Below are 14,628 nucleotides of genomic sequence, written 5' to 3'. Positions count from 1 at the left end.
GTACTGCCATGTAGTTTTTTCGGCTCTGGTACTGCTCGCTGTATTTTTTAAGCACCAGATTTTAATCAGTAGGGGGAGACAAAACGCGTTATTGCACTAAGGACACGTCACTACACTAAAGCGGCCAGGTGGGGAACACAATTTGAGCAACAGCTAAGCGAGCCAATCAGAGCCGTACAATAATCACGGTTGATTGACGGCCAACCAATAAGGATGTACTACGTCATGAATGAGGTGGGAATAGTGAGTTCGGTTGTCTGCAACTCATGATTTCACAGGAGCGGAGCTGGTAAGTGCAGCTAATTCAACGTCAATAATGGAATATATTTTGTAAAAGAAATAGCAAGCATTTAACTAGGCCATTCTGCCGCTTGGGTATTTATTCCGAGTTGTAACATTGCTCTGAAGAGTTGTAGAGCTAGACTGTATAGAAACTAAATGAGTAGCTTATCCTTGCTAGCAGTTTAGACTCCTGGAAGGTACAATCAATCACTGGAATAGATCAAGCACTCAAAATGTGTGATGTTGGAACTTTGATTCGGATTTCGGTTGTTTTGATTTGTTGCATTTCAAGTTAGGTTTTTAGCTGACTTACCTACTACGTGATCGTGGTACTGTATTGTAACTGTCAGTTGAAACAGCTCTCCCAGGATGGTCTCATCTGTAAAATAGCCATGCATTGGAATAAACGTTCTACTTCAAAGTTTGTTATATTAGATTTTTTTTTTCATGTACGCAAATGTGAATTGTTAATGGCCCTGCCTCAAATTTCTGCAGAACGTTCCAACAACAGGCGCTTCCTAGTTTTCTGACGCCACCTATTAGTGCGTGGCCTTATCTGGTTGGACTCCCATCCGTTGGAAGAATGGAAATTATTTTCCACTTTAGAAATTAAGAGTATTTCTGCCTGACTACACATTGCTTGTTCTCTCACCAGGTAGTGAGGTGAGCTGTGTCCAGCACTGCCACAATGACAAAAATGGGCTTCCTGCGTTTGTCCTATGAGAAGCAGGACACGTTGCTGAAGCTGCTCATCCTTTCTATGGCTGCTATCCTCTGTGAGTACCATCACTAATTATTTATAATTAACGTGTAAACAACAGCATTATTAGTTAACATTTATTGCTTCTCTGCAGCGTTCTCCACCAGACTGTTTTCCGTCTTGAGGTTTGAAAGCGTCATCCATGAGTTTGATCCGTAAGTAGCAAAAAAAAAAAAAAAACATGATCTGACAGTCATACTTAAGTTATATTACGCTTGCCCATCACCTTCAGATATTTCAACTACCGGACCACCCGCTTTCTAACAGAAGAAGGATTTTACAACTTTCATAACTGGTTTGATGATAGAGCATGGTATCCATTAGGGAGGATCATCGGTGGCACCATTTATCCAGGTAGGAGTGAGAAAAATACTACATTTACAAATGAATGTAAAACAATCATAAAAAGCTACCATGTTAACTCGCATGTATTTTCTCCCCCACTAGGACTGATGATCACCTCAGCTGCCTTGTACCACGTCTTACATTTTTTCCACATCACCATTGATATCCGCAATGTTTGTGTTTTTCTGGCTCCCTTGTTCTCCTCCTTCACAGCCATTGTCACCTATCACTTCACCAAGGAGTTGAAGGTAAGTTCTTATTAATCATAGAAGGTTTGAATGTGAGTAAGATTGTTTTTGTAGGTGGGTAAGTTTGGAGGACCAAAACTGCCAAAATTCAAAATAAATAAAGGACTAAATTAATAAATTACTAAAAGTGAAAATAAAAACGAGTATTAAAAAATATAATTAGAAAATTAAATAAAAAAATTAATTAATGGAAATAAAAACAACTAAATGTGTATATATACATAAATACATTTGTATTTAATTTTTGAAATCTTTTTATTTTCACTTTTAGTTATTTATTTATTTAATCATTTATTTATTTTGAGTTTTGTCCATACTGCCAGGGTGAAATGTTATTCAAATGAGGGGGTGGTCCTAAGCGTTGTCTTGGGTTGGACTCCTCCATTGCAAACTGCCTTTTATTTGTCGAGTGAGCAGGTCGGCGAACAAGGAATTCTCGCCGACTTGAATGGAGAGCTCCAGCAATGGACGACTATCTTGTCCACTGTCACCTCCACTTGTCAAGCAACTCAAGTCGCAAGTTGTGGTGACAGTGGACAAGATAGTCGTCCATTGCAAGAGCTCTCCATGCAAGCCGGCGAGACTTTCTTGTTTGCTGACCCGCTCACTCGACCGTTGAAAGGTAGTTTGCAACGGCAGAGTCCAACCCAAGACACGCTTAGGACCGCCCCCTCATTTGAATAATATTTCATCCTGGCAGTATGGACCTAAATGACTAAATAAATAAATGATGAATATAAAAAAATATACTTCAAAAATTAAATACAAATATATTTATTTATGTAAATGTATATTTTGCTGTTTTTAATTCAATGATTTTTTTAAATAAAATTTTTTAATTGTATTTTTTATATCCGTTTTTATTTTCACTTTTAGTAATTTATGTATGTATTATATGTTTTAGTCCTCCATAGGTAAGTAGTACTAAAAACATGGATGAATGGGGTTAATTCATGTTTTAGCACTGTAATATGATAATGCGTGTTTTTAGCTTCATGCTATAAATAATTGTCGCTCAAAGTCACGTTTCTTTTTAGGATGCTGGTGCTGGGCTCTTGGCTGCAGCCATGATTGCTGTGGTACCTGGTTACATTTCCCGTTCTGTTGCTGGCTCTTATGATAATGAAGGTATACATTACATGCATGCCTATATTTTAAATGTTACAAAAGCCCACATACCAAAGTGTTTTTTACCCTGTCTGCCCTACTTAGGTATTGCCATATTCTGCATGTTGTTGACGTACTACATGTGGATCAAGGCTGTAAAAACGGGATCTGTGTACTGGTCCTCTATATGTGCTCTGGCCTACTTCTATATGGTGAGCAGATACAATTACTTTTAAAAACTGTTGTGAAAATGTACGTTTTATTTTGTGGATTACCAACTTGTTTTAGATAACATGTAATTTCTTTTAATATCAGCGTTTCAGCCTGTTTTCTGCGCTTCTCCTCGCTCACCTTAATAACTAAAAATCTCACTTTAGCCTTGAACAAAGCTAAAGTTGCGTTAGCAGTTTTTTTTAAGGAACATCACCCAACCTAAAGACTTTTTCGCACCCAGGTTTAACCTGTTGATGTAATAGCTACTGTATATAGAATAGAGACAGTCAGACCAATTTGTCCACTGAAGGAAATTGAACTGAGTAATAATGGAATGTTGTGTATGCTTTTAGTAGGGGTGTCAAAATTAGTGTGTTAATTTTGAGATAATTTAAAGTTCCATTCATTTTTTTGATGCGTGATTAATGACTGCCCCTTACTTGGGAAGCCTGCACTGGGGGAATTCCAGTCGCAACATAGCTGGATGTCAAAATTTAGCAGTAATAGTAATGCATATATTTGTGGAGACTGGGGTCAAGTTGTATTTTACAATTTAAAAAAATACTTCATTTTAAAGTTACTTCATTATAAAGATTAGATAGCTCTTAATATGAAAAGAAAAATACACTGAGCTGTCACCGTCTTTCAAATGCAATTATGCCATCTATTGGCAGAAAAATAATCTCAACCCAAATCAGTATCACAGTGGTTTTTTTTACAATACAGTACATCTTTTTAATTTTAACTCAATTTTATGAATTATTATGAAATGACTGTCTCAATGACTAAAAGATGCAGCCATGTTTCTATTCGGTAAACATTTTTTTCCCCCACTTTTATGTTTACAAGAGTATGAAAACTTGGAAAAAAATATTTTGTTGTACATTTACAATAGATATAAAATTTGCGATTAATCGTGAATTAACTTGAAGTCATGCGATTAATTACGATAAAAAAAAAAATATTCACCTGACACCCCTAGTTTTTAGCTGTTTCCTCAACAAATTAGAACCCTGCAGAACGACTTCTTTACTATGCATATAGAGGAAAACTTTATTATTTTCAGCTATTCAATGTCCTGATAGGGTGACTGTTTCGATATTTGTGATTCCTGCAGCTCTCTTGTCTATCCATCGTGTGTGTAGGTTTCCTCCTGGGGTGGCTATGTGTTCCTGATCAACCTGATCCCCCTCCACGTCCTGGTTCTGATGCTCACCGGACGGTTCTCTCACCGCATCTATGTAGCATACTGCACAGTCTACTGCCTGGGCACCATCCTATCCATGCAGATCTCCTTTGTTGGTTTTCAGGTAGGGTGTAAAACTTCTGCGTTATGGTTACTTTCACAGTTTCACTACACACTTCATTGGTTGCACCTGCACAGCACAATGATATCCAATCTAGGAACCATATCAGAATGTTTTAAATCTACTGTATTTATTAAGGACGGCCATGCAAGTATAGTGCAATACCAACCTTATTTGGAGGTATCAAATACTCGTGTAGGCTGCCGATTAGGGCTGGGTATCGATTCAGATTTCCAAAATCGATTCGATTCACATTGATTTTCATTTCAGTTAAGGATTTCATGCAGTACCAATATTACTTTTATCTGGGAAACTTGCAAATAGTAGAAACGTCTTTCTTTTACTTGGTGCATTAGTAAAAAATATGAATATTTACATTTCTAATTGAATCCAATGCAGTAACATTAATCATTGAACATGACCTGATCAAAAAACAATACATAATAATAGAAATCAATTACAACTACTGTGCTATGTAAATAAAGTGGCAAAAACCCTAACCCAAATCACGACATTCACATTCCAGTGACGGTTTTTATGCTACGGTTCCAGTGGTTAATAAGTAGATAAAAACAAATTTACATAAGAAACACAGTCATAGTGCATAATTATGCATCCACATTTTGTGTTTTTATGTTCAATTTCTTACCTTACTTCTTTTGGGGGGTATTTATGTTCAGTCTTTTGCTTTTTCTTTCATATAATGTACAGTTTAATTACTGCCACATGCATGCACTCCGTTTAATAATGTAGTGGTAATGCACCAAAAGCACCTGCCAACCGTGATAATAAAGAAGAAGAAGTCATGCATTACCGCCAGTGGCCTTCTTCATAGCCATAGGTATCTATGCTAAAGAAGGGGGCGCTAATGAACCAAAAGTATTTGACAACCATCAAATGGAAGTAGAAGAAGTAGTCCATAGTCTTGTGTAAGTTATAGTGTAGTATGACTTATTTACTATTTAGAGCAGCAAGATGCGCAGTAAACAACCAGGATTCTCCTTTTGGCGCCAATGTGACGCAGAATTTTAGTTAAGGTAAGCCATTTAAAACTACTGCAAAAAGAAACGCTTTTCCATAGTGCATCTGTCTAAACAGTGTGTGTTTGCATGTGTGTATTTTTCGAGAGGGAGACCCGCGATGCGATTCGCTTGCATTAAAACGCAGCCCATTTTTAAAGTTATATAGCAATCAGCAGCACGGAGCAGCGCATGCTTGAGCTGTTTCCTTTCTTTGTAAGCCTAGGCTCCTTTTACTCTGAATTACAGAAGGGCACATTTGAACAACGCTCACATGAGGTTTTGAACAAGTACGTGCTCTCCTAGGGCACATTAATTTACCGGAAAAAGCAGTATTAATAAAAGTATCGATACGTGGTTTTATGAATCTGTATTGGGCTATGAAAAGCAATAGCGATTCAAATAGCGATATTTTAAACCCAGCCGTGCTGCCGATACTTGCCACGATACTTAAGGCAAAAGAAATGTGACAGTAAGTCCTCGTTGGCAGTAGTTGGCACTATACTGCGGCAGTTTGACAAGGTGGCGAATCATCATCTGTGTTAGGAAGAAAGGATTTTGTTCCCATTTTTTTTTCTTGTGTAAAATGAAATTTTATGTACTATAGGTATCGGTGTGTACTCAGAGGGAATACTTGTACTGGTATTAATCTGAAAAAGAGTGGTATTGAACATTCCCACTATTTGTTTGGGCTGCTTGATTATAAAGAAAATATAAATCACGTTTAATTTGGTAATACTAGAAATCACAATTAGGACAATCATTTGTGTTTTGGTACAAAACAAGAAAATGTTTGTATTTTGTATCTGTAATGTAAAAAATATTAAGACAAATACGTTTTGTTTTGTTTTAAATTGTGGAGTGTAATAATTGTAATTGAATTTCGATTAATTGCACAGCCCAATTCATGTAATCATCTAATTCCTTGACTCTAATGTTGCTAGTAAAATTGTGAAGGACCAAGTCAAATAAATCCAATACTGCATTTTTGTCCTCTCCCATCTGCCAGCCGGTGCAGTCCTCAGAACACATGGCAGCCTTCGGTGTGTTTGGCTTGTGCCAGATTCACGCCTTTGTGGATTATCTACGCAGCAAACTCAACGCTCAGCAGTTTGAGGTGCTGTTCAAAAGCGTTATCTCCCTGGTGGGTTTCCTCTTGCTGTCCGTGGGTGCCGTTCTCATGCTAACAGGTAGGTCCAAAATCAGTAGGAGGTACAGGTGAAACCAAATGACTAAAGTCACTGTTTCTCACTATATTGTTCTGCCCCCAGGAAAGATATCCCCATGGACCGGTCGTTTCTACTCCCTGCTGGACCCTTCCTATGCCAAAAACAACATCCCCATTATCGCTTCGGTCTCTGAGCATCAGCCCACAACATGGTCCTCCTACTATTTTGACCTCCAGCTGCTGGTGTTTATGTTCCCAGGTAAGCGTTTTCACGGCATTTACAACATGGGCTAAAGTTCTCCGACGTCGGGATGAATTTCCGTCAATCAGAAAAATTAAGCCCACGCGTGTCTCTCTGAGGATGCACGCGAGTAGTGATTGTTGCTTTTTCGACTGGCTTCCTTAAACAACTTTTAATTCCATCCTTTATTTAAAAAGAAGACATTAACTCATTTGCTCCCAAAAAACGTATAAATGCGTTCTATTTTAAATGTCTTTAAGTGTAATTAAGTGTCTGTGTCATGGATAATGAAACAAAGAGGAAACCAACTATGGCAACCGGTGCACTTCATGAAAGATAGGCGAAACAAAAACACACAAAATAGGTATAGGGGGTGGCAAGCTAAACAAAGAAAGCCAGACCCACTTCCGACCTGACCACCAGCCTTTTAAGCTGTGGCCACTAATGACCACAGCTGGTCCTGCACCTGAACCCAATGAGGCAATGGGGGCTCCTCCCCTGCCCTAATTGTTGAACCGAGAAAATGGTCACCTTCTCATTCAATATTATGCTTTATTTTCATGACTATGTCCATTGTAGATTCTCACTGAAGGCATCAAAACTATGATGACAACTAACGAACATATTTGGAGTTATGTACTTAACAAACAAAAGTGAAAATAATAAAATAAATACATAAATAAATAGCCACCCTTTTGCTGATGAATTTTTGCACATTCTTGGCATTCTCTCGATGAGCTTTAAAAGGTAGTCAACTGAAAGGGTTTTCCAACAGTCTGTAAGAAGTTCCCAAAGGTAAGAATGTCAAGAGTATGCAAAAAAGTAACCATATAATATTATAAAACATGTTTTCAGTTATTTCACCTTTTTTGGGGGGGAATACCCAACTCAACATCAGTTCATACATAGTTTTGATACCTTCAGTGAGAATCTCCAAAGTAACTAATCATGAGAATAAAGTAAATGCATTGAATAAGAAAGTGTGTCCAAACTTTTGGCCTGTACTGTATATTAGATTCAGTTACTGGTTTGGTCGCTAACGTCAGAAAATAGGGAAGAATGCTGATCATTGTTTTCCAAAGTAAAAACAGATGTTTTATTTTGATTCAACACAAAGATAATGAGTGTGCTTTTACAGAGGACTATAGAAATGTGAGAATATTTACTGTTGAGAGGCAATTTGAAATTAAACATTGTCAATGAATTTGATGATCGATTAGTTGTCGATTTTCATTGTTGCACCTCTACTCTCAGCACTTGTTTGTTTTCCTGACATGTCCTCTCCTTTCAACACAGTTGGTCTTTACTACTGTTTCAACAACTTGTCGGATGCGAGGATCTTCATCATCATGTATGGAGTGACCAGCATGTACTTCTCAGCTGTCATGGTAAATCTCGGAATGACTTGACTTACTTTTTGTTTCCAGAATAAAACCATGGCTCTTTGTCTTTCAGGTTCGTCTGATGTTGGTGTTGGCCCCTGTCATGTGCATTCTTTCTGGCATCGGCGTGTCCCAGGTGCTAACAACCTACATGAAGAACCTGGATGTCAGCAGGCCAGACAAGAAGAACAAGAAGCAGCAGGATTCCACCTACCCCATTAAAAATGAAGTAGGTTGAATTATTCAGTTGATAGTCTCAATTGTTACAGTAAGCCAATGATTTAGCTGCTGATGAGTCCAGGGTGACTTCAAAATGTCATCTGGTCCTGCCTGGCATCATAAGTGGTTCAGATAATGGCTGGGTGGATGTTATTCACTCCCAGCCATTTTCACTGAAGCAACCCCCTACGCTCCCGGCTGTTTTAGTAGATTTTGACTGATTTTGCAAGGCCCACATAATATTATGTTCTATTGCTATAAAAACATGGAACCAACCAAAAGAGAGATTAGAGTCTCTTCTTACATCAGGAAAAAAAGTATATTAATATGTAAGTATCTGTTTAAGTTTTGCAGCAATTAGCATTAGATGGCAATGGCAAAAAGAGTTTGTTGCAACATGGCCCTGGCTGACCTCTTATACTCTGCTACCACCTGCTGGCCATGTTTTACCATTGCTTTAGGTCACCTCTTCATGTCTGAAAATGCATCAAAGCATTTTGTATGATCATGCATTAAAAAAAAAAAAGTTTTAAAAGACGTTTTGGGGAGTGAAGGACAAAGTATTAAAACGTATTTACACGTTTTTGGGTTTGAATGAGTTGCTATCAAGACGCCACCTTGAGCATACAAGTGAAATGGTAAATAGCTGTTGTTGTCTTTGATAGGTTGCCTCTGGGATGATTCTGGTCATGGCCTTCTTCCTAATCACATACACCTTCCACTCCACCTGGGTGACAAGCGAAGCCTACTCCTCTCCCTCAATTGTCCTGTCTGCCCGTGGAGGGGATGGCAGCCGCATCATCTTTGATGACTTCAGAGAGGCCTACTACTGGCTTCGTCACAACACGCCAGAGGTCACAGTCATATCCAAAACCTTAGAGGCGGACCATGAAATTCTGAGCTCGTGTCATTGCAGAGCAAATGTGTGAATTGTAGACTTTTTGATTTCAGGATTCCAAAGTCATGTCATGGTGGGATTACGGCTACCAGATAACTGCCATGGCAAATCGAACCATTCTAGTGGACAACAACACGTGGAACAACACGCACATCTCCAGAGTTGGCCAGGTGAGCTCATTAAGCAGTAAATGGTGCCAAGCTCATGAGAATCTCTCTGACCAGCTTCTTCTACTTAAGGCCATGGCGTCCACTGAGGAGAGAGCCTATGAGATTATGAGGGAGCTGGATGTCAGCTATGTCCTGGTCATCTTTGGAGGACTTACGGGTTATTCCTCAGATGGTATGTTACAACTACGGCAAAGTCAAGCATGCTTATCTGTATATTAGGGTTGTCACGAGGAAAATACTCAATACCATTTTCGATACCGCAGAGGTAAAAGACAAATACAAACCCAATTCCCAAAAAGTTGGAACATAAAAACTGAATGCAATAATGTGGAAGTGCCAAATTTCAATATATTGTTCAGAATAGAACATAGATGACCGGTCAAAAGTTTAAACTGAGAAAATGTATCATTTTAAGGAGAAAATATGTTGATTGTAAATTTCATGGTGCCAACAAATCTCAAAAAAGTTGGGACAGGTAGCAGTAAGAGGCTGGAAAAGTCCATTGCACTTATAAAAAAAACAGCTGGAAGACCAGTTACCACTAATGAGGTCCATTGGCAACTTGACTGAAACATAAAAAGAGCTTCTCAGAGTGGCAGTGTCTCTCAGAAGCGAAGAAGAGTAGAGGATCACCAATTCCTCTAATGTTGCGCAGAAATATATTGGAGAAATATCAGAAAGGTGTTTACCAGTGCAAAATTGCAAAAAGTTTGAAGTAGTCATCATCTACAGATTCAGAGAATCTAGAACAATCTCTGTGTGTAAGGGTCAAGGCCGAAAAATCCTACTGGATGCCCATGATTTTCGGGCCCTTAAACGGCACTGCACCACAAACAGGAACGCTTACTGTAAGGGACATCACAAAAAGGGCTCAGCAATACTTCCAGGAAATATAATAAAGATAAGAATAGATAAAGATAATGTGGCAAAGTGGAAACCTGTTTTGTGGTCAGACCAATCTCGATTGGAAGTTCTTTGTGGAAAACTGGGGCGCTGTATCATACTGTCTAAAGAGGACAAGGAGAACCCAAGTTGTTATCAGCACTCAGTTTGTAAGCCTGCATCTGTGATGGTATCGGGTTGCTTGAGTGCGTGTGGCATGGGCAGCTTCCACATCTGGAAAGGCATCGTCAATGCACAAAGGTATATTTAGATTCCAGAACAACATACGCTCCCGTCCAGGCATCATCACTTTCACAGAAGATCTTGCATTTCTCAACACGGTTAATGCCAGACCACATGCAGCACCAATTACAACATCATAGCTGCGTAGGAAAAGGATCCGGGTATTGAAATTGGCGCATCATAAAGGGGAAGGTGCAACAAAGAAAGCCCAAGACAGTTAAAACAGTTCGAGAGACGCGTGTTAGACAAGAATGGGACAGCATTTCTAAACTCGAGAAACTTGTCTCCTCGATCCCCAGACGTTTGCAGATTGTTGTAAGAAGAAGAGGGGATGCCTCACAGTGGTGAAAATGGCCTTGTCCCAAATTTGTGGACACCATGGCATTTAAAATCAACATAGTTTCCCCTTTAAAATTATAAATTTTCTCGGTTTAAACTTTTGACCCGTTCTATTCTGAATAAAATATTAAAATTTGGCACTTCCACATAATTGCATTCAGTTTTTATTCACAATTTCTATAGTGTCCCAACTTTTTGGGAATTGGGTTTGTACTTGGAAAATGCATAGAAAATTTATTTTTTAACATAATCGCAAATAAATAAATAAATACAATTATTAACTCATTGAATCCCAGCCATTTTCATTGGAGCAACCCCCTTTAATAACAGCCGTCTTCCTGGATTTTGACTGATTTTGCAAGGCTCACAGAATGTGTTATATTGCTATATAAACATACTAAAAGAAAGATTAGACTGTCTTCTTTCATCAGAAAAAGGAAGTGTATTTCTATCTTATTCCGGTCTTTAGTTATCAGCCATAGAATATCTCAAGTTTTGTCAAAATTCCAATTCCTGAGAAAAAAAAAACACGTAAAAAACGCTTTTTGTCGAAAGCACAACATTGACTTTAACGCTAATATTTTTTTCTTTTGTGACAGCTCAAACATCTAAATAATATTTTCGTGCAATAAGGCAACGTTCCAAAAAGTGCTTTTGATAATAAAATAACAATTTATAGCACATAATGGCTAATAACAAAACAACATTCACTGAGCAAAAGCTAACTGCTGTAGCTGGCTAATGGCTAATAACAAAGCAACAAGGCATCTTGCTTTTTGTTGGCCACCAAGACTGGCTGGTTTTGGCCCTCCTGTCACCGCACTGGCCATACTTAGCATCTGTAAAACGTAGCTGAGCAAGCGATGTCGTAGTGTGGACTCTCCTGGCTGCCGGAGGCTGCTTGTAGATTGTGCACGGCGGACTCTGCACCGTCTTATCGATACCATGACAAATTAGTATCGTATCCGGATACCACATGTAAGTATCGATACTTACCAAAGTAGCGATTTTCCACTGAGCCGTTGTTAAAGATTGGTATTGTAGCCTTTGTTTAGTCCTAGTTTGGCTAAACTATTCTATTGACTGTCAATCACAAATGAAATGTTTTAGTTGTCACAAAGCAACAGAAAATATTTCATCTAGGATGTTTAATTGTGTCGACACAGATATCAACAAGTTTCTGTGGATGGTCCGCATCGGCGGCAGCACTGACACGGGCAAGCACATCAAGGAGCACGACTATTACACTCCCACGGGGGAGTTCCGGGTGGACCGCGAAGGCTCGCCCGTGCTGCTCAACTGCCTCATGTACAAGATGTGCTACTACCGCTTCGGCCAGGTCTACACTGAGGCCAGTAAGTAACACTTAGCCACGCCCTCACAGTTGGTTCGATTGAATATAAATATGAGCTGTTGAAAACGCAGATACAAGTCTCTTTGTTTTGTTTTTTGGAAATTAAATAAAACTACTTCTCTTTACAGAGCGCCCACCAGGTTATGACAGAGTGAGGAATGCTGAAATTGGCAACAAAGATTTTGAACTGGATGTGTTGGAAGAGGCCTACACGACAGAACATTGGCTTGTTAGGATATACAAGGTAAGAATCTCCTTACTGCAAATGGCATCTGTCATTGTCATTAATTTGGCACATTGCTTTTCACCTTGACTTAAAGTTTTGCATGCATGGAATTCAATATTAAATAGAAAAAGAATGTCCAATATTTTATATTCTTCACCTTTCTTAACTCGCTGAACTGAGTGTGGTTAAAGATGAAAGGTGATGACGCAACAAATCTATGATTTAAATTCAGTGTAAAATAATAATTTACATTTTTTTTGTTCTAATTATTCAAATTCTGTGTCACATGGGAAAAGCCAGGCAAAAACAATTATAGCAGGCACTCATGAGGGATATGGATCATGTTATAGTCTGTTAGCACCATCTATTGGTCGAAAGTGCATACAGCAGCTAAGTAGTTTGTTGTTTTTCACTTTCAAGCTGAATGCTGAATTTGAGGCTGAACACTTATTTGACAGTGCATGTTAAATGTTACAGCAAATACTTTACACTGAATTTAGATTTTTTGAAACTGAATATTGTACCCTTATTTTTGATTTAATGGTTTTATAAATGTGATGCTTTATAAAATAATAATAATTATATTCATACTCCGATGGCACAGATATACTCACGGCCCAGAGCAAACAATTGGAATTTTGAGAGATGTGTCTTGCCGAATATTTATTCTAACGTGATGACTCATTCTCTAATTTATAGGTTAAAGATCTGGACAACCGCGGCCTTTCAAGAACATAAACCGCCTGAAGACAACGAAACACCCTGTTTGCAGACAGCACTGAACACCTTCCCCTGTGGTCAGCAGATGAGCTGCTCAACAATACTTTTTTATACAGTTTGTTTTGGGGAAGAAAATTGCAACGAGATTTGTGTGGGTGTGTATGTGAGAGATTCTTTTTTTTTTTTTTAATTGTTATAAAAAATGTCTCATAAGGAATCCAAGGGATGAGATTTCATATTACCCAGTTTGTTGTTGGGAAGCCTAATTTGATAAAGTGTCCAAAAGACAACAGTGTTCCTTGGAGCGCCATTTTGATTTTGTACAATGTGGTCAAAAAAAGCAGGATTAAACTTGGGAGGGAAAAAAAATGTGTGCCTCATTTTTTTTCTGTCATTGGGAAGAGTTTTTTTTTTTTTTTTTTTTACACTTGTGACAGATATAGCTTCGCAATTGTCAAAGGTAATTTGTTACCCCAAAGGGAAAATGAATGAATTTAGAACAATATTTATTCATTACTGGGCAATGTAACCCCCCCCGCAATGCTTGGCTACGGTGACTTGTTAAACCCAAAAAGGCCTGCAGTTGGAGCGGATTAGCCGTGGTTTGTATTCAGACTGCGAAGCGAACCGCACCGAGTGCGTTTGGTAGCGGACCGAGACCGCCTAAAAAAAATCGGTGTCGGTCCGCTTGTTTGGTACGAACAAGGATTCGTTTGTCTGTATTCAGACCTGCACAAAAGGTCCGGATCAGCGTGGGAAACGAACTCAGTGTGGGTCTGAATACACCCTAAAAAAAATTGATTGAAACGCCGTCTAGCTTGCCGATGACGTCAGTACAGTAGCGCTAACGAAATGCGCGATTCAGACGCTTCACTTCGGTTTCTTTTTTAGCAGTTCACAAATTACAATACATCACAAAAAAAATTGTCTTAATGATAATAGGACCACATTAGCAATGTAAACTGACAATATTCGTCACATCTCAGGCAATTAATTTGTGTATTTATTCAATATATCTTGCTTTTAAATCCTTAAGATTTATTTACGTTTTTACAATTTCGTTATTTGAATTACATCTTTAATATTTTCTTTCAGATGTTTGTTCATTAAATAATTTTTTGCCAATCCTGTAGTGCAGAGGTGGGCATCGAGGGCCGAAGTCCTGCAGGTTTTGCATGTTGCCCTTCTCCAACACAGCTGATATATGATCAGCTCATCAGCAAGCTCTGCATAAGCTTGATAACGATCCTGTTGATTGGAATCAGCTTGTGTTGGAAGTGAGAAACCTCCAAAACCTGCAGGACTCCGGCCCTCGAGGACCGAGATTGCCCACGTCTGCTGTAGTGTGACGTGTTCGTTAGGCGACCCGATACGATCTGGCAGCCCGATCACATCTGGTACTGACACCGACCATCCTTGAATGCAACAATAGGCGCCACTTGATGACATCATCTATCAGCGACACTCCCAACGAGATCTGTCACAAGTTCCACATTTCACTAACC

The 14,628-nt window shown here is 38.8% G+C and overlaps 1 protein-coding gene across 3 annotated transcripts; it reads left to right on the top strand.

Annotated features, from left to right (window-relative positions):
- Window positions 1-148: 148 nt before the first annotated feature.
- On the top strand, window positions 149-13,492 carry stt3a (STT3 oligosaccharyltransferase complex catalytic subunit A). 3 transcript variants are annotated; one of them, XM_077547624.1, is made up of 18 exons: window positions 149-289; window positions 938-1,058; window positions 1,137-1,197; window positions 1,275-1,396; window positions 1,490-1,635; window positions 2,673-2,763; window positions 2,848-2,954; window positions 4,101-4,265; window positions 6,291-6,471; window positions 6,553-6,708; window positions 7,987-8,078; window positions 8,146-8,301; window positions 8,957-9,145; window positions 9,243-9,359; window positions 9,429-9,531; window positions 11,990-12,178; window positions 12,306-12,421; window positions 13,103-13,492. In XM_077547624.1, exons 2-18 carry the CDS (start codon window positions 971-973, stop codon window positions 13,139-13,141), a joined length of 2,118 nt encoding a protein of 705 aa, XP_077403750.1. In that variant the 5' UTR covers window positions 149-289; window positions 938-970; the 3' UTR covers window positions 13,142-13,492. The 3 variants fall into 3 exon arrangements, with proteins under 3 accessions (XP_077403750.1, XP_077403751.1, XP_077403752.1); XM_077547625.1 differs by lacking the exon at window positions 149-289 and adding an exon at window positions 352-479; XM_077547626.1 differs by lacking the exon at window positions 149-289 and adding an exon at window positions 353-375.
- Window positions 13,493-14,628: the final 1,136 nt, after the last annotated feature.

This window comes from Vanacampus margaritifer, chromosome 16 (assembly GCF_051991255.1).
Source record: "Vanacampus margaritifer isolate UIUO_Vmar chromosome 16, RoL_Vmar_1.0, whole genome shotgun sequence".
Taxonomy (NCBI): Eukaryota; Metazoa; Chordata; class Actinopteri; order Syngnathiformes; family Syngnathidae; genus Vanacampus; species Vanacampus margaritifer.
Note: the sequence above shows the minus strand (reverse complement) of the source record. Positions and strands in the feature narration are given on the sequence as shown.